Genomic DNA, 17,325 nt, shown 5'->3' on the forward strand with positions numbered 1-17,325 from the left:
ATCCAACTGCCTTATGACTTGACAGCCTCTTTGACCTGAGTGGCTTCGGACTCAACAGCGGCGGGTAGGTTCTTCTGAGAGGAGCGGTAGATAGCAATACGGGCAACCTGAGTGATACCGACGATACCGAGGAAAAAGTTGACAGCAGCGAGAAGGTAGTTCTTAGGAGTAATGACAAAGCACCACCGAGTCCAGATCAGACCGGTAGCCGTTAGAGCGCCGTTTTGGGTTAACGAGAGCTTCTCAGCGGGTCGCGCGAAGTCTGTGATACCGGCGATGACGATCGCCCACTTCATTACTGGGGCCCTATAGTCACATAGCGTTAGATACAAATGCGCTCGTGACCTATGTAAGGGATATAGAGAGGGTGGGATGTGACTAAGCGGACTCACCAGAAATGCACCGTCTTGAGGCCAACCGGACTGTTCCACATGCGCTGGAAAAAGCTCTGCTGGGCGGCTTCGCCTGCTTGTGTCGTTGTGCTAGCGAAGCGTCGACCGGTCTGAGAGAAGTTGGCGCGGAAAACGGTCCGTGATACGGACTGTTGGAAAACCGGCCGGGCGGTGCGGAAGAGAGTTGTAGTGGCGGGCATTTTGTCTGAGCGGAGATGGTCGGAGTCTAATTAGGAATGAAGCTGGTAGGAAATCAACCCGATGAGCGTAGAGGCGAAACACCTATGACCTTCTTTGCTGCTTTCTTTTCCCTTTCGACTTTGGTGATGGTATTGGGTATAATGAATAGGTGGTTGTTGTAGTCAGATTAGAAAGGTCCGATGTATTTGGGGAAATAGGATAAATTTAGTTGGATCCCAGTTTAGTTGGGGCTCCGGAGATAAGGCTGATAAGATTATTTTGGGAAAACAATGCAGGGGCGTTGGGAAACATTACATAATGATACGTGTATAAATCGATGGCACATATTTATGCAACCATTCTCATTGGTTGATAATTTTATGCATGGCGACGTCAATTCATCAACCCGCAAAGCTTCAAGCTCTAAATCATTCAATCTACAACAACTAATATCGAAAGACCCGCCATATCCCGCCGCAACATACCAATTGCGAAGATGTCGGGCAAATATGCCTTCGCGAAGGCCTTAAAGGAGGTTCGCTTCCTATTCTGCCACAGTGGGGAGGGAAGTGCTGCTACAAGGTGAGGGAATTCGATCCGACCAATCCTATGATACCTATTACACACATTCGTATGAAGGAGCAAAATGAGGCTGATTATGCGCTGTTAAATAAATAGGACATTCCTTACGAGAGCGTACCCTACGATGAAGAAGAACAACCCATATACCCCCATCCTATTGCGCGAAGCAGCCGGTACTTTACCTAAGGTCTATGCGAGATATGGTCCGTCCCACCATATACACCTGGAGCAACACGAATGATGCTGACGAATTACTGGCAGATTTTGGAAAGGAGAGCAGCAAGTCACTAGAAGGTATGACACATGATAAAAACAAGACAAGACACGTGGAATATGACGCTGATGATGTGATATAGGACTCACGGACAAGCAAATCGAAGAGGCCGTTACGCAATTAGTCAAGAGCGAATCTACCGCATGAATATCAACGACTAGACCCGCCGAGAGCGAGAATTAGGCATAAAGAAACGCCGTCATGTCACTATAATGAGAATTAAACCAACCTTGTGAATACAAAGTATCGAATGTGTCATTATTAAACGGTCCTTGTGGTCTTACTATAGTGGGGGACGAAAATACTTAAATCAGGTTTACTTCGTCATGAGACCAACCATACGAGGGGGTTAATAGCTCTGTTGTTGCGCGAGGAGATTGCAAGTAACTGCTACGGGAGCTATCGTATACATACATAAATAGCGGCTTTGTTCTAAGGGCTCCCTTGCCTCCACATCAGCGATAAGGGGTTCTTCCGATACTTCCCAGGATGGATCGCTTCGTATGGTTCAACTACTAACACATTTAATGGTATGTGTATGCTAATAAAAAGGTGAAGAGAATCCATTGCGACTTCACTAACTCTTCATATCTACCTATCTATATAAGGCTTGTCCCTAAAGCTACCATTCTTCCATTCCTCATCCGTCCAAATCGACTTCCCATGCCAGTCAACGAGAGCTATGCTGCTGGTACGTACTCCTTGTTGACACGAGAAGGTCGTCGCTCTCTCCAGTTGACGGCTTGCACGTCGATATCAGAACTTTCTTGGGAGGAAAGGTAATTGCCCTGCTCAGCAATACTCATCTTAGAAATCCATCACCGAATGAAACGATGATTATGTTCCTTACGGGAGACTGACCCCCGTTGCCTGTGTGTCCATTGACCACTGTTATTGTGGCCATTATTCTTTGTATATACAGATGTGGGACCATGTATGAAATCCAAACCATTCGCCTGCCATCCGATACTAGATTCTTTCGGCGACTTTTCTTTTTCGGATAATGGTTGCAGCGAAGGTTCAGAAAATGCCAGATCATCAGAAGGTCGAGGATTATCCGTTATAGGTGGTGTCGTCTTCCCCAACATGGACCGGCCATCGACTACGATTGGAGGCACACTCTAAGCACCTCCGTGTGCTGGCATTGTATCGGGGGATCCTTTTAGCATGTTAGTAAATGCAGGAGATGAATAAGAAAGAATACTCTAGAGAACGATGACATTACTCACGTCGAACAGATCCTCCCCGACTAAGACGCATGTACTGCGTTACAAAGATAGCACGAAGGGCACCCTGCTGCTCTACGCTAACGCGCGCAAGATCCCCTAGCTCTTCGGGCTTGAACATCGACAAGATGTCGTTGGTGACTCTGGGGTCGAAGTTGCGAAGCTTCTCTCGGACTACCTCGTTGGTCGCAATGATGCGCTCGACCTGCGAAGACATCCAGGCCTCATTCAGTATGTAGTACTGGTTCTCGAAATGAAGGTGGTGAATGACGTTCCAGAGGTTGTGAGTGCCGAGATGGTACAAGTCGTGGGCGTCGAAATACTCGTAAAGGCCGGCGTAATTCTCCAAAGGTGTGATGTGCATCACATCGACGGGAAAACTGCTGCGAATGTTATCGCAACAGGCCTGGATTTCGCCGGCATTCCACTTGCGGAATCTTCGCGCGCCAGTGTGCTGCGGGTTCTCAGGAGTCTGAAACGGTTTGGTGCCATGGTGTGTTGAGAAGACAGCGCGACAAGGTTGAACATCGCAGTAGAAGTTAACAGGCGGCTCAATTGTGTGCTCGGGATCAAATCCATAGGCGCCGAGGTCAGGAGCAGGACCAGCTGCCTTAATGGCATCCACAATGGTGAAACCAGGATACTGGGGAGGCATTTTGGCTTGGCAATTGACGACAGCGTAGACTACGGCGAAAAAAATAATAATGTGATTGGGTAGATGAGGTTGATTGATGTGGGATGTATTAAGAAGGGATCGAGGGTCTGGTCTGGGTGTAGGTGTAGGTGATGGTGGTGGGGTGAAGAAGGGTAGAGTTCAATAATGAAAAGAAGATGAAAGTGGGAGAGTTATGGGAGTTCGTGGAGGAAGAAGGAAACTGGAATAAATAGGAAAAAAAAAACAATTGTCGTGGGTGATTGTGTATTTACCCCGGCAAGAATATGAATGGAGGCAGGTGGTGACCGCCCCGGTGACTTTCGGTACCTAGGTAGGGTGTATAGATGTGTAGCCCCATGTACAAACAGTATAAGCAACTGCTTTTCTGTATTGTGGAATTTAGGTAGTATGAGTTAAAGGAGGAAGGTACCCGTGGCGCCCTGAGATGGGAGTTGTCTCCAGCTACTCTACCTAGCGAATTTGTAGAGTGGGTGCCTCAACTGACAGACTGATCTAGGAACAAGCAAGGTGTTCCCGGTCAAGTATTAAGGCGACTTCCTTCCCGACTTCACTGATGATGCTTAGGGAGATCGCATGGGGCTCGTAGAATCGGATGATATCTTTCTGGTTACCTACCCCTAATTTTTTTTTCTGGTGGTGTCACTTAGAAGGTATTGAGGGTATAGCTATTTATATAGTATGGCATTACTACCTCCGGGATCTAGAGTAGAGATTTGTATAATGAGTAAACTACCTATACATACAGTTGCCAATTATGTACCCTTAGCATCCTACGCAAACTGTAGGACTGACTGGACACAGATGAGTTACCTAATAGAGCAAGATTGAGTTTGCTTGTAATATCCTGAGTTGGATATGTTATCTTTAACATTAAGGTTGAAGAAGCCAAGGCAAACACAAGTTGGGCATTCCATCTCAATTAATATACAGCCCTGGTAATGCGTAGATAGCGCGGGGATGAAATATATATCCCTAGGATCATTCCTTCCCATTCACCTGTTCTAGCATTTTGAGTATTTCGGACTCCTTGTCGGTAGCAACAGCCTTTCCATTATTCCAGTCCACAATCTGTTCCTCAGTTAGTTTGCCGTAATAGCGCAATTGATCATATGAATGCAGACGTACCACTGGTCTCTTGAAGTTCTCCGCATTCTCTCTGAACTTCTTTAGTGCCTCATTCTCTGTCGAAGCACCTTGAACGACAGCGCTGATGTTATTCTTGCCGACGTATTCCAAGATGGTCCTAAGTTGATCTGATGTGGGAGGGTCCTCAGTGATGTTCAATTCAAACTCTTGGCGTGAGCGCTTGGGGTGAGTCTGATGAGAGTGATCACTAGCTTGGTCCTCGGTTGCTGTCTCGGTAGCATTGGCAGAAACTTGCTTTAAGATATTGGCTGCTCTTAGTGAGGCCGGAGATCCGGACTTATGGAAGAGGGTGACAATGTCAAGGGTTTTGTGCTATTGGCTCTCATGTTAGTATCTACTGAGTCTATTATAAGTGTGCGTGGCTTGGCGATGAGAACCTACAAAACGGAACATCTTGACTATGACTGAATCGGTTCAATATCGGGGAAGTAGCGGAGAAGAGGTATGAAGTCGGAGGTGACGCCGGAACTTTATGGCTAGAAAGGTAGTTAAATTGCCAATTCGGGATAGTTTTATAGTTGAAGTTAGAAGCTACAATCAAGCTTCCCGAAAATTAAGTGACGTCGAGCTCAATCAGCCACATGCAGCTCGGGGAATTAAGTGGGTACATATCTAGGTACTTTTCCAGGGTTACCTAAATTCACTTAGGTGTGTACCTTGTACCTCCAGCTACCAGCTACCGCTAAATTCTAGTGGATCCGTCGAGAAGGAGCACGGTCCAAGTTCAACCCAGACCTACTAGGTACATATTTAGGTACCTAGCCCACTAAAACACCATGCTAGGTTAGAGGAGGCACTTTCCTTCGCCGTTGCTGGGGTAGGCAGGTACAGGCGTTTGTACATAATCTAGTGGATGTGGAATCGCGTTGCAGCTATTGACCTACATACTTTATTTTTTTTTCTTCCTTAGTAACATCTTCTCAATAAATTCATCCCAATCATTTTTCAAGTCACTGCTCGCAACCACCCGACGCGCGCTTGCACCTTTATTATTCAAACATTAATTCCTTGATAAGGTACCTATCGATTGTCTTCCTGCCTCGTGCGTCTTGGCCATTGTTTGTATCTTAATTCTCTGGAATTCCATCCACATTTCGCCGGAACGGACGACGAGGACAATGAGGCCATTGATACTGCATAACGTCCCGGACGAGGAACTCTACACTGGCGATGATGGAGTTCAACGCCCTTATGCTATGTATTGGCCCGAGTACGTACACCATCCTGACCCTTCTTCCCTTGAAGAAAACAATGCCTCTGAATCACACCCGCTTACCACTATGGAGGATAGAGGGGGCGATCGTCAGCGAAACTTACCGCGCACGCGCGCACGAGAGGTGACCGAATCCGGTTCTTTCGGTAAATCGACAAGACGATCCAGATCGAGAACGGGCAGTGCGCCGCCGAAACGCGAAGATGCCACTATGCAAAATGCCGATAAACTCTTCTCCAACTACGTATCGAGTCGCCAGCAAGCCTCCAACGCGACAACAACAGCCACAGCGTCCTCAAATGCTGCCCCTACGCAGCGTAAGTCTAGTTTTCTAGGACAAACCGCGACACAATCACAAGAAGACTCTGCTTCTACCACGCAAGCCTCTACGTATCGAAAAGAGCCTACGGAAATCATTCTTCGAGGCTACTCTTCCCCATCGCAACAGTACGCGGCTATCAACCACTACGAGCAACTGGCGGGAAGGATATGTGAAGACTACTCTAGGGAACCACCGATCGAATCGCGACGATATAAATCGGACCTACGAGACCCTGCGCTGACTCGACGACAGCCTTTATCATCTACTGAACGAGTAAAGGTCAGCAGAGTAGCTAGTGGGGAACACTGGGTTAAAATCACATTCGAGTCAGCAGAAGCTGCCGAGGCTGCGCTGTACGCCTCCCCGCAAAAAATATTGGGCCATCTCGTCTACGCCGAACCCTATATTGGCCTGCCTCCTAAGGAAGATGCTGCAGTGTTAGATATAGCGGGAGATACCGGCATGCTTGACCCCTTCCGATCACGGGGCAGAGCTAGACGGCCATCACAACCTCGCATGGAGAAGGCTCCATCATTTCCTAGATCTCTCTCAACACCTAATGTTGAGCGGGCTGGCAAGCAAAATGAGTCTCCAACAGGATCCCAAGGTTCAACTCAAACGATGGATACGGCCACCGCTTCAACTGCGACCGTGACGGGAATCCCCGCAGGTTTGGGCAATTTTCCAGAAGGTGCAGACCAGCAACCCCAAAACCAGGAGCAGGGGGCGGACGGCGCGTACTGCCGACGTATTCCAGAGGCCCGGCGGGTTAGGCTCTTGCCGGCAGAGCAGGCTCTGGCACCGCAGCCAACTTTACAGCAATGGCTGCTATCATGGATTCCTCTAATCGGCTGGTTCGGCGGTTCCATGATTGGGAATGAGGTCCCTCGAAACGAAATCGGTGAATTCGATTTTAACCGCGCTAGTTTGTACTGGAAGCTCATGTTCTTTCTGGACTTGTGGTTTGGTCTTTTCAGTCGCGAACTCGTTAGCGGCGACAAAGACGATTGAGAGATCTTACTACTCTACCTCGACGAACGGACCGGCTACTTAGGCGCTTTAATTTGACGCGACAAGCCAACTGATTTGACCTGAACTATTTACTTTGCCGACATTCAGGCGGCTTTAAACACGACGGCGACACAAAGGGAGAGGGAGACGAAAAGAGTGAGGCACGGTAATCACGCATTTTGGAATCGGAGTTGGGGAACAAGATCATTACCTTCTAAGGGGACAAAAGCATGCGAGACGCACATGCGCGTTAGAATCAGTCTAGCGTCCTGCATCGACAGCAAAGTATAAGAGCGGTGCTATGCTTGACATTTGTTAATCCTACTACTATAGACAGACAGACAAGCTAGACGTGGAAAGGAGCTTCGCTAGGTACTTGCACCAGCATAATAGGCATGCTATAATCAAGATATAATCTATCCACCCTTAACGAATGAGTGTAATAGAACTATGCTAGGATTTGAGATGTACCTAGTCAATTAGCGATATATGTGTACTGCGTGACTTAATCATCAAAGAGATGGATGTCATCAAGCGTACAAACATAAACACTCAAGATGAAATGTCAGTATTAAACTTGTTTGAACTGATGAAGTGTCTTTCATCTATTGATCTACCTTTATAGTCATGATGAGAGTAATAACCAACTCATCCATCCCATCTGTATCTGTATGCGTGTACCGTAACTCATAACGGCGCTATCGCATTGTCGACCTCCCTACCCACATCATCTTTAATCATACTCGTGTAACAATGATATTTAAACCCGTCTTGTGTATCAATACTAGGAGTATACTTCCAATGTAACCAAACTAGACAAACACCCTAATCTATCATCTATCATCCATCCCATCTTCACTTGCTGGCAGTGGAGGGAAACCTTGGACGCGATTGACACTACTGCTTGACCTCTGCCGTGTCCTTTCATCCCTCCATGGTGATTCAGATTCTCCGTTTCGATTGTCATCATCTGATGATATACGTTGTACGGACCCTCGTGCTCCTGGCGCTATACCTAGCCCCTGAGCTGATGCGTCCCTAGCGCCCTTAACAGTCGCAGCATCATATGAATCATCATCGCCATCATCTTCAGGGGTACCGTTTCCAGGTTCGTCATCACCTGATAATAGAAATTCCGGGTCCATTATGACATCCGTGGGCCGCCGCCGTATAGGCTGTGGACTAAACGGCCGTAGACCGCGGCTCGTGTTTGATTCGGAGAATATGCTTTCTGTGTCACCTCCCTTCTTCCCAGCACCCTCTTCTCTCCCGCGATCTTGGTGATCTATAGCCCCTGTTAGGCTTTGATACTGGTCCTCGGAATCAACCAATAGGCTATCCGCACGCCCATGGCCTCGTGCTGTACGTCCAGAGTCCGAAGCAGCGTCGTTCGCGAGAATGCTTTTAGGCGGTAGTATACTAAACAGCTTCGCCCCCCCATCAATCGCATTCCCAGTCCCAGCCGCTACAACCGCCACCGCACCACCCGCCGTCGCTACCGCAGCAGGCACATCCTCTTCACTGGCGAATAGATCCTGACCTTTCTCCAATAAATCGTCAAGCCCACCTCCAGTCCAACCTTTCCTCGCCAAACCCTCAAAAATATCAACCTCAGCCCGCACCAACGAGCAACTCGCATCCAAGATCCTCGTCGACGTTTCCTGGGAATCGCGCAGCAAAGTCCGCGCATGCCCGGCATGCAACGAAGTCAGCCCATCCAATTTACTCGTCAGCGTAACCAAATGCTCGCGAAATTTAGCGACATCGCGTCTTCGACTCTGTCTATGCAATTTCAACCCTTCCTTCTCTAGTCGACGGATTTCCCTACTTCGCGTAGCGACTTCTCGTTTATAGGTCTCGTCCTCATCTTCGATTGCGCGCCGCCATCGATCGAGCTCGTGGAGTAGGGGAACTTCGAAGGACCGGTATACAGTTTCGGAGAGGATTTGTTGGTGGTTTGCGATTAGGTGGTGCACGCCGCTAGCGCTGAGGAGGAGGTCCGCTGTGCATGAGTTCTTGGTCGTGAAGCTATTCGTTAGACTAGCGCCGCCGGGTGGTCCTAGGGCGTCCGCGCGCGATTCTTTTAGTCGTGCGCAGGCTTCGAGTGCGGACCCGAAGGCTGAGGCTGCGGTGGAGAGGGATGAGAGAGCGATTCGGTATGATTTGGCTGTGGCTAGGAGGTCGGAGTATGCGAGTTGGGATTGGTCGAGGTCGGCTTTGGTAAGGACTGCGTGTGCGGGCCGAGGTGGTGGTGGGAGAGGTAGGTTGTAGGATGAGAGCGGATTGGCTGTTGAGGCGTAGGAGTATGTTGGAGATGCTGGAAGAGGAACTTGAGAGGGGGAGGGAGACGGCGGCCGGCCCGATGCCGGTCGTGCCGTTGCCATTTTTTTGCTTTTTGCCTTGCTTTTCGTGTGAGGATTTTCGTAGGGTAAATTATCGGAGGGATGCTACTGGTCGGTGGGGTTTGTTTACGTTGGTAATATCCTGAGGGCTGAGGAGATCCGATGGCGTAGCAACGGGGTTCGTTGGGTCTATCTTTTAATAGTCTAGGGTAGTATAGATTATGGATAGGTTGGTGATGATACCTAGCCGCTCGAGTAGTAGAGTCGGCTGTTGCTTAGTAGGCTAATAGCAATAGTATAGGTTGGATCATCATGTTCAAAATAGAGGATAACACAAATCGGACAGAGCGTATGAAGCGAGAGCAGAGTGTTTTGACAGCCGGGCACGACGGGACAAAAAGTTGAATAATTTAGAGAATCAGAGATAGAAAATGTTGAGCAGCTGATAAGAGAAAATGATATAAAAACCCTTGGAAATCTTGTTTCGGAAGCAAAGGTTAAAATACTAGGCTCCTAGGTAGCGAATAATAAGGCTTGGGTTAGGTAGGTATCTTAGGTAGGTTGGTTAGGTGGTTAGCTTACGATTTATGCAGCTATCTTGTGATCCGACTCCACCGTCTCCAACTCTACCCACGATAAGATAAGCTATTTCTTAGGCGATCACTCCCCTATTTTTTAAGTCCTAGAGCTACCATCGCTATGTGCCTCGGTAGGAACAGGTGCTAATTCCAATGTGCTCAGTTATACTCAATTCCGTATAAAGTCAACAAAAACTCATAAGAGCAGAAAAAATATACTGATGATAAGATAAAAGGAAGCAAATTGGCTTAGAATTCATATGAATTTCTGCGATGTCAGATGGACTCAGGCAGCTGAGACACCCATTGCATGCTACTTTAGCACATGCAACCAGTAAAATCCCAGGCCTTACCGCTGTTACCTGAAACATGCGATGCTCTCGTCCTGTGATTCTCATTCGCGTCTCCAATTGTCTTATCACCCGCCGTCTGCGATAAAAAGATTCTCAGTTCATCGCAAACTTGATAATCTAGTTATATCTCTAATTTTTCCCCTTCTGTATTTTTATGCTTTATGAAGCCTTCGCCATCCCCTCAAAGCGTCTCATAGTTCCGACTTCCCGTCATCTTGGGGCGGCAGATGCGCTCTTAAGAAAGCTTCAACCTCGTCGAGTTCTTCAATGCAAGCCGAATGGGGCATACCACTACATCATAACAGTCAATTCAACCACCTAGTAGGATTTAAATAGAACAAAACTCACGGGTAGATTTTCATGGTAGCATCGTAACCTTGCTCCTTTAGTAACTCCGACGAGAGCTTGCCGAAGCTCGTAGGTACGACTTGGTCTTCATCGCCATGGCACATCAATATCGGTGTCTGACGGTTGTAATCGTTCTCCTTGACGAAATCGGCGAACTTGGAGTCCAACGGCAACCAGCATGACAATCCAACTATGCCAGCGAGCTTGGCCTTTGCTGTTAGTCCTGCGAATAGGGCCATGGCACCACCCTGCGAGAAGCCACCGAGAACGATGCGGTTAGCAGGTATTCCGGCGTTGACTTCGGCTTGGATCAGCTCGTGGAAGTAGTCTCTGCTCTTTAGTATTCCTCTCTCATCTTGCTCCTTTCTGAGATCGTCTGTCTTCCCGTTCAATGCAAACTAGGGAAAGGTATTAGGGTCTCGTGGAAGGTAAGGAGGGGGGGTGGCCACTTACGAGATCGAACCAAGCGGGAATAGGCATTCCATCAGCCTGTCCTCAACAAGTGAGCTTTCAGATACATATATGTATCGATAATTAACCTTCGGTAAGAACCCTACTTACAGCGGTGACAGGTACACGCGGGGCGTGAGGCAGAACGAATTTGACTTCGTCCAATCTTTGACGCCTCCTCCAGTTCTCTACGGCAGAAGCCCATCCGTATCCCGTATCTCCCAATCCGTGGATGAAAATAACGGTAGCTGTATGCTTAGCCGCAGCCGGGAATAGCAGTGGTGGGGCTATTCGCGTTGCCATGGTCGGATCGGATCGTGCGTTAGCGAACGCGGCTGTGGTGAGAGAAAATGTGGCAAATGAAAGAATGAATCTGTGTAAAGAGGGGAACACGAGCATCCACCTCGGTCAATCAATGCTCGGGCTTTTGTTTCAAGTTGTGTTGGTGTACTCTAGGTTGAGTACATGATATTGATGAGAAGGAGATGGAGGGGCACTAACTCACTAACTCCGACTGCAGGTTTCTACAGTTTCTAGGCGGAATGGTGGGGGTGTTCCGTTATGTGTGTGTGACCGGAATTCAATTGGTTAGGGTAACTGCGACTACCCGGAACAGGGCGGTTTAGTTAGAGGTGTGGTTACCTAATTCTTCACCGCCATAGCGTAATACTTAGCACGAAGATGGTAACACAACCTACCTTTAGGTACCCTAGCTAGGTACCTACTCCCTATTAGTTGACAGCTACAGGTACTAGTACAGCTGCTTACAGTGATGCTGACTGATCTTGGTAATCGCTGAAAAATCGATAATGGTAAGGGGCACCGGGGCTTCAGGTGCTTGCTTCATCGTGGGCTTCTTTCAGTAACTTAAGTGCATCAAACATTTCAAAATGGTTAGGAACGAATTACAAATGGGTTTCATTATCGCCTATTCCTCTTTCCTCTTTCTCGTTAATTATTCCGGTGTACTTTAAATAAAAAGTTATAAAATTCCCCTATGGATTCCGTTAAATTAATTACAAAATCGTTTCTCATAGTGTCGCTGATTGTCGCAATTGTGGCTTTCCTATTTTCAACCCCGTTGTCTCGTATTTTCTTGCCTCTTTCAACCTGGGCACCTATATCCTCATTTTTATCACACAATCAGATATCTACATTCTCTTCGTCGCACACAATGACATCCACTAAACCCCCAGTTTACTTTTTTAGCCATGGAGGGGTACGTTCCTGTCTTCTCTATCTCAACCCTAGTGGTACCTTTTCCCGTATTACTAGTAACCTAACATAATGGGATAGCCAGATGTGCAATACAGGACGGAACATCCCGCCTATTCCGTCCTCCAGAAGATCGGAAAAGAAATCACTGAGAAGGTAAAGCCTAAAGCTGTTGTCGTATTCTCAGGTCATTGGGAATCAGATCCTCGTGTCATCGAGGTCAATACCGCGGAACACACGGATCTGATATACGAGTGTGTATCCCACCAAACCCAGCAATCCACCATGATCCATATTAACAAGTTCCCAGCTTCTACGGGTTTCCACCAGAGTTCTACAAGGCTCAGTACCCGAATAGGGGAAGCCCTGAACTAGCGTCCAAGATACTAAGTCTCTTGGCGAACGCCGGTATCAAGGCGAAGGGTGTAACTAGAGGTCTCGACCACGGCGTATGGTCCGGATTCCACGTCGGTAGGCTCCCGATTCTTGTACCACCTATGGACGTCTCACTCACATAACCTAAGCCTTTCATCCAAAGGAGAACCCTCTCAACGTTCCGCTGGTGCAAGTAAGCCTGTACTCCAATCAGGATGCCGACATGCATTATCGGCTCGGCCAGGCCGTCGCTTCCCTTCGGGACGAAGGTATCGTTATTATTGGCGCGGGAATGTCCGTGCATAATCTGAGAGACATGTTCGCTACCCGAGGTGATCCTAGACCGTTGCCTTACGCCGTTTCGTTTGACGAGGCTCTGAAAGACGCTACTGAGTCGCCACCGAGTGAGCGCCAGGCTCGTATGAATGAAGTTGTTGAGCGGCCAGATGCTAGACAAGCTCATCCAGTGAGTTTCATACATGTCTAATGCTAGACATTGCTAACCCTTCTAGCGCTTTGACCATCTGATGCCCGTCTACGTCACAGCTGGCGCAGCGGGAGTTGATGTCGGTAAGAGGACATGGACATTGCATGAGGGTAGTGTGGCGTGGGCGCAGTACAGATTTGGCCCGGTCCCGACATAAAAACATATTCACAGAGTATAGTTAGTTGCATGTCGACTTGTCAAGCGGGAAATGGGGAAGGTATTTATCTCGATGGTTCTTGGGGGCTGCCTCCTATTAATGATAGAATGGGCCAACATAAACCGTGAGACACCGAAGTTGAGACTAAAGGGAAGAAAGGAAAACACCCCAATTCAGAACGCCCTTTCTAGGTATGTTATCACATACAACTATATACACAGCACTTGAAAGTGCCGTTCTAGAACTCTTTAATGATCTAAATTTACCCTCAAATAAACATAAAAGGGTTGCAATGCGTAATACGGACTCGTAGAATTTGCGGTGTGGAACCCTGGGGCGGCTGCATTTCGTGAGATGAACTGATACTAGTCATCCCCCCCCGAGTATAGTGGTATAACAAAGTAAACCCTCCCCCGTCGTGCCCGTGGAGCCTCGAGTACTTAAAGACCTTTATAGACCTAACTACATCCCAAATCAAAGTATATTCAGCAGAACGCGCATTAACTACCACGCTCCCTCCCCAAGGTAAACCCACTTCTAACACGACAAATGGCGGATAATATCGACATTGAAACCGGTGTGGTTTTGAACAACCCTACGCATGAAGGAATACTGGATAATGGTATGTTTATCGGTATAGAAGAATGGGAAAGCAATCGCATGCTGAGTGACTGAAGACAGTGGAGAAACCTCCTCTTCCCGTTCTAGATCGGAATTTGGGGCCTGTCGCTTTATTAGGAGGATTATAACCAGATTCAGGAGTAGCCGAGCAGAATCTACATGTGACTCTCCTGAAGATATATTTAAGAGTAGTGAGTGGTAATGATATATTTATCTCCACGAGATATTACGGGGGGAATCAACTGAACGCCGCTTAGTGGACGATTATCCGAATGGATACCCACGGCTTGGAGCATACATCGCAACAGATAAGAATAACTTGATATTCCGCCGATTCAATTATCTACAAGCAAGAGTATTGCTTAATCTTCAAGACCAGCTCCGAGCATATGAAGAGGAGCTTGAGTCACTTGACAGGTATAGCGATACTCTACATTCGAGCCAGGCGAGTGACGAGGCATCACGAATTCGTACTGGGCTATTGCAGAAGATCGAAGATAAATTCAAAACATATGGTAAATTCACTACTCCGAGACCCTTTTTCGAGGATGAGGCCATTAGAGCTATATCTAAATTCTAATTGACGTTCTCTAGTCTCAATTCTGCAGCACGTGTCGTACTTCTCTCTTCGAGCAGAACCCCTAGAAACGCACTTCAAGAGTCTAAAACATTTTTATGATATACATGACCCTCTTCCGGAAAAGGACAAGTATTATCTCTACAAGGAAGACTTGATGGCAATTAAGCCGCGAGAAGACACGTCGGGTTTCGATGTACGCCTGATGAAATTTCTGTTGGACGCACCTAACAGGTTCACCCGTGTAGGTACCCCATAGATGATAATGCCATTAGATGAACTGACGCCTATATGTATAGAGGATTTTTAACGATAGAGTATGTCCCAGTCTTTACCTAGACGTGTAATGAGGGGCTAGGGATCCGTTTCTAACTTGATCCTAGGAGCATAGTGGTCGACACGAATATACGATAGTCCTTAACGCTCGCAAAATCATGATCGCGAGGGGTATTCTTCTAGGAATTCCATTAATCGTGCTACTCGTAGGCCCGATTTACCCTTTATACACCCTAAGTCAAGGCGATATGACTGAAGGCACCCTGATTGGTATTATGTTTATTCAGCTCGCATTTACATGTTTGTTTGCCTGTTGTCTCAAATATCTGACGCGACCAAGGAGGCATGAATTATTTGCTTGCACTGTAGCGTTAGTAATCAAACCAATACTCTGTGTATTCGTCTGGCTAATTACGCTATAGGTACATGGGGGTGCTTCTTGTATTCATGAGTCAAACGATACAGAAATCACACTAGGGAGAAGAGGGCCACTGGACTATAGAGCTCTCCCGGTTCTCTAGGTACCTTAAAGTTAATATACTTTACGCTGGCAGCCGTTGGAAATTTATTTAGTCTTAGTAGTCTGGCCTTGTAGAAGTGGTGTGTCATAGGGGATATCGGGATGTCAATCCCATCCACAGCCGTCATATGGGCCTACTATAATAAATGGGAATAAAGAGACTCTTACTGTATATTAAATTGAATCCTTGTAGTAGTTAATTGCGAGCTCCTCATAGCGTAATGAAGTTAGTACCCTCGATACATGCTCAGACTATTGCTAGGAGACTTCTCGCACCCCAATTGATAAACTAGTGTAGTTTGAGACTAGGAAAGTAGCAAGTTGGTTCATTTGTCAAGAAAGCTATCCAAATATCGTAAATGAAGCCTACCTAGGTAGTTTATATGAAACTATAGATACCTGGTACCCATATATAAGAGACAGATTAGCCACCACCTAGGTCGGATCGCATATTGCCAGAAAGGGGGCGAACGACGACAGTTTGATATTACTCTAAAATACGGGGATAAGCTTTGCAGTCTTCACCTAGGAGTTATACTAGCCGTTTGTATAGCGAAAAGTCATGCTATTTTATGGTTACACCTTACCTAGTGCTGAACCCCTTTATGAGTAGAGCCTGAGCCAAGCTTGCATAGTATTGATTTGAAGGGAGTCCGTAAGCTTGTCATCCTCGACGAGTATTTTAATCTGATTCTAGCAAAATATAAGATCTTTCCGTATTTGTTTTGGTAAACGTCATGGTAGGCCATTGTCATGTCTTTCCGACACATCCCTATCATATTCATCGTAAGAATCGAGTCATGCATCTAGACATGGGATCCAGTAGACATGACTGGAGAATTGTGACTATCACGCCTCCTGCATTTCTATTTAATGTAAATGATGTCCAAGATGGAAACCTTATCAACATTCTCACTGGGACTACCAGCATCTTGTCTATTGAACCCTTAAATGAGACCCCTAGGTCCGCTTTGCAACTGAGATAATAGCCTAATATGTACTCTTTTGATTCGAGAGAGGATGTATGCTGGTGCCCGGCTCCCCTACTTGTGAAAGACTACGCCCAGTAACTAACTTATGATATTCTAGCGTTCTGACCGAGAACAACCCAGGTATACTGCAATGGTCGATCCAAACGCCCGAAAACACAATGTAGGTAGACAGTAGGGAAACAAATGATATTATCGACTTATCAAATTCTAGGCAGATCCCAAACGCAAGATCTTGAGCACTTCAACTACTGAGAATACATCTGCAAGTTCCTCGTCGACGATGGGCTATAGTGACTTCTTGGCGGGTTTTAAATGGTTCAGTAGAAAATCTCTACGACAATCAAGCGATGATGGTTCGACCGACTCAAAGACTAGCAAGTCTGGGAAGGATAGTCCGAGGCAAGAAAACCCCAAGCAAGACAATGGTATGAAAGATACAGCGAAGAGCGATGGGGCGAGGAAAAGTCGACATAAGAAGAAAAAGAGGTAAGAAGTCAACTTAAGAGAAGACGATATCTCGAGAGGATGAAGTAGCACTAGCCATTGGTGATCAATATGGCAAAGTGATAATGGAGTTTTTTGGTAATATATCAGGTGTGGGGTGCATTTAGAGAAGAAAAAGGATATAGTAGGGGTATTACAATTCTGACCCAAGGCAGCTTAATATATATCTACCTAGGTGCCTCACCTATATCAATGCGCAAACCTCCAGCGGCTGAAAATTATTGAAATGGAGTGATGCCAACCTGACAACTTCGACTGAACCGACTGGGGCAAAATTTTCAATATGTGAGAATGATGTGCAATAATTGCCAAAAAGATGATCGCGTCCAGGTTCGAACTGGAGACCTTCAGTGTGTTAGACTGACGTGATAACCAACTACACTACGCGACTGATGTCAAATTTTGCAAAAATTGTATTTATATAGTACATACATTAGAGCACGGACCACCATACCCGTGACGTAATCGCTCCGGGATGTATCTAGAGTTCCAAGGTTTGCCCCATATT

General features: G+C 46.8%; 9 protein-coding genes and 1 non-coding gene across 10 annotated transcripts; 4 read left to right on the forward strand and 6 right to left on the reverse strand.

Moving 5' to 3' along the window:
- Nucleotides 1–11: 11 nt before the first annotated feature.
- F4822DRAFT_425790 (UPF0041-domain-containing protein) lies at nucleotides 12–592 on the reverse strand (the record flags this gene model as incomplete). Its single annotated transcript, XM_051460413.1, has 2 exons — nucleotides 12–306; nucleotides 393–592. 2 exons carry the CDS (start codon nucleotides 590–592, stop codon nucleotides 12–14), a joined length of 495 nt encoding a protein of 164 aa, XP_051318362.1.
- Nucleotides 593–937: 345 nt separating this feature from the next.
- On the forward strand, nucleotides 938–2,064 carry F4822DRAFT_133319 (NADH dehydrogenase, alpha subcomplex, subunit 2). The gene is made up of 4 exons (XM_051452745.1): nucleotides 938–1,154; nucleotides 1,251–1,357; nucleotides 1,416–1,448; nucleotides 1,511–2,064. The coding sequence occupies exons 1-4, from the start codon at nucleotides 1,069–1,071 to the stop codon at nucleotides 1,573–1,575; spliced, it is 291 nt and encodes a 96-aa protein (XP_051318363.1). The 5' UTR covers nucleotides 938–1,068; the 3' UTR covers nucleotides 1,576–2,064.
- A 494-nt stretch (nucleotides 2,065–2,558) lies between these two features.
- Nucleotides 2,559–3,566, reverse strand: F4822DRAFT_133346 (uncharacterized protein). The gene has a single exon (XM_051452746.1). It carries the CDS (start codon nucleotides 3,307–3,309, stop codon nucleotides 2,650–2,652), a length of 660 nt encoding a protein of 219 aa, XP_051318364.1. The 5' UTR covers nucleotides 3,310–3,566; the 3' UTR covers nucleotides 2,559–2,649.
- A 424-nt stretch (nucleotides 3,567–3,990) lies between these two features.
- F4822DRAFT_391487 (DUF1687-domain-containing protein) lies at nucleotides 3,991–5,066 on the reverse strand. The gene is made up of 3 exons (XM_051457132.1): nucleotides 4,858–5,066; nucleotides 4,456–4,788; nucleotides 3,991–4,398 (listed from the first exon to the last, which is right to left on the reverse strand). The coding sequence occupies exons 1-3, from the start codon at nucleotides 4,867–4,869 to the stop codon at nucleotides 4,309–4,311; spliced, it is 435 nt and encodes a 144-aa protein (XP_051318365.1). The 5' UTR covers nucleotides 4,870–5,066; the 3' UTR covers nucleotides 3,991–4,308.
- A 218-nt stretch (nucleotides 5,067–5,284) lies between these two features.
- On the forward strand, nucleotides 5,285–7,572 carry F4822DRAFT_391488 (uncharacterized protein). Its single transcript, XM_051457133.1, has 2 exons — nucleotides 5,285–5,686; nucleotides 5,768–7,572. Exons 1-2 carry the CDS (start codon nucleotides 5,595–5,597, stop codon nucleotides 7,020–7,022), a joined length of 1,347 nt encoding a protein of 448 aa, XP_051318366.1. The 5' UTR covers nucleotides 5,285–5,594; the 3' UTR covers nucleotides 7,023–7,572.
- Nucleotide 7,573: 1 nt separating this feature from the next.
- On the reverse strand, nucleotides 7,574–9,980 carry F4822DRAFT_133361 (uncharacterized protein). The gene is made up of 2 exons (XM_051452747.1): nucleotides 9,947–9,980; nucleotides 7,574–9,877 (listed from the first exon to the last, which is right to left on the reverse strand). The coding sequence occupies exon 2, from the start codon at nucleotides 9,404–9,406 to the stop codon at nucleotides 7,856–7,858; it is 1,551 nt and encodes a 516-aa protein (XP_051318367.1). The 5' UTR covers nucleotides 9,407–9,877; nucleotides 9,947–9,980; the 3' UTR covers nucleotides 7,574–7,855.
- A 506-nt stretch (nucleotides 9,981–10,486) lies between these two features.
- Nucleotides 10,487–11,396, reverse strand: F4822DRAFT_425796 (Phospholipase/carboxylesterase; the record flags this gene model as incomplete). Its single annotated transcript, XM_051460414.1, has 4 exons — nucleotides 10,487–10,586; nucleotides 10,644–11,041; nucleotides 11,097–11,132; nucleotides 11,205–11,396. The coding sequence occupies 4 exons, from the start codon at nucleotides 11,394–11,396 to the stop codon at nucleotides 10,487–10,489; spliced, it is 726 nt and encodes a 241-aa protein (XP_051318368.1).
- Nucleotides 11,397–11,922: 526 nt separating this feature from the next.
- Nucleotides 11,923–13,627, forward strand: F4822DRAFT_391496 (LigB-domain-containing protein). Its single transcript, XM_051457134.1, has 5 exons — nucleotides 11,923–12,312; nucleotides 12,390–12,562; nucleotides 12,619–12,779; nucleotides 12,833–13,149; nucleotides 13,196–13,627. The coding sequence occupies exons 1-5, from the start codon at nucleotides 12,091–12,093 to the stop codon at nucleotides 13,325–13,327; spliced, it is 1,005 nt and encodes a 334-aa protein (XP_051318369.1). The 5' UTR covers nucleotides 11,923–12,090; the 3' UTR covers nucleotides 13,328–13,627.
- Nucleotides 13,628–13,876: 249 nt separating this feature from the next.
- F4822DRAFT_425798 (uncharacterized protein) lies at nucleotides 13,877–16,803 on the forward strand (the record flags this gene model as incomplete). Its single annotated transcript, XM_051460415.1, has 8 exons — nucleotides 13,877–13,949; nucleotides 14,005–14,139; nucleotides 14,206–14,463; nucleotides 14,543–14,769; nucleotides 14,825–14,842; nucleotides 14,909–15,007; nucleotides 16,411–16,473; nucleotides 16,525–16,803. 8 exons carry the CDS (start codon nucleotides 13,877–13,879, stop codon nucleotides 16,801–16,803), a joined length of 1,152 nt encoding a protein of 383 aa, XP_051318370.1.
- A 331-nt stretch (nucleotides 16,804–17,134) lies between these two features.
- On the reverse strand, nucleotides 17,135–17,208 carry F4822DRAFT_t37. Its single transcript has one exon. It is a non-coding gene; the product is annotated as a tRNA-Val (tRNA).
- Between the last annotated feature and the right edge of the window lie 117 nt (nucleotides 17,209–17,325).

This window comes from Hypoxylon trugodes, assembly GCF_022578975.1.
Source record: "Hypoxylon trugodes strain CBS 135444 unplaced genomic scaffold F4822scaffold_2, whole genome shotgun sequence".
Classification (NCBI taxonomy): domain Eukaryota; kingdom Fungi; phylum Ascomycota; class Sordariomycetes; order Xylariales; family Hypoxylaceae; genus Hypoxylon; species Hypoxylon trugodes.

Bases quoted from the DNA above. Each gene is read 5' to 3' on its own strand.
- F4822DRAFT_133319 (XM_051452745.1), top strand. From the start codon at position 1,069: ATGTCGGGCAAATATGCCTTCGCGAAGGCCTTAAAGGAGGTTCGCTTC. The intron at 1,358-1,415 runs GTCCGTCCCACC...AATTACTGGCAG, and splicing joins TAAGGTCTATGCGAGATATG to ATTTTGGAAAGGAGAGCAGC. The intron at 1,449-1,510 runs GTATGACACATG...GATGTGATATAG, and splicing joins GAGCAGCAAGTCACTAGAAG to GACTCACGGACAAGCAAATC.
- F4822DRAFT_133346 (XM_051452746.1), bottom strand. From the start codon at position 3,309: ATGCCTCCCCAGTATCCTGGTTTCACCATTGTGGATGCCATTAAGGCA.
- F4822DRAFT_391487 (XM_051457132.1), bottom strand. The intron at 4,399-4,455 runs GTACGTCTGCAT...ACTGAGGAACAG, and splicing joins AGAACTTCAAGAGACCAGTG to ATTGTGGACTGGAATAATGG.
- F4822DRAFT_391488 (XM_051457133.1), top strand. From the start codon at position 5,595: ATGAGGCCATTGATACTGCATAACGTCCCGGACGAGGAACTCTACACT. The intron at 5,687-5,767 runs GTACGTACACCA...TATGGAGGATAG, and splicing joins TATGCTATGTATTGGCCCGA to AGGGGGCGATCGTCAGCGAA.
- F4822DRAFT_133361 (XM_051452747.1), bottom strand. From the start codon at position 9,406: ATGGCAACGGCACGACCGGCATCGGGCCGGCCGCCGTCTCCCTCCCCC.
- F4822DRAFT_391496 (XM_051457134.1), top strand. From the start codon at position 12,091: ATGGATTCCGTTAAATTAATTACAAAATCGTTTCTCATAGTGTCGCTG. The intron at 12,313-12,389 runs GTACGTTCCTGT...ATAATGGGATAG, and splicing joins ACTTTTTTAGCCATGGAGGG to CCAGATGTGCAATACAGGAC. The intron at 13,150-13,195 runs GTGAGTTTCATA...TAACCCTTCTAG, and splicing joins ATGCTAGACAAGCTCATCCA to CGCTTTGACCATCTGATGCC.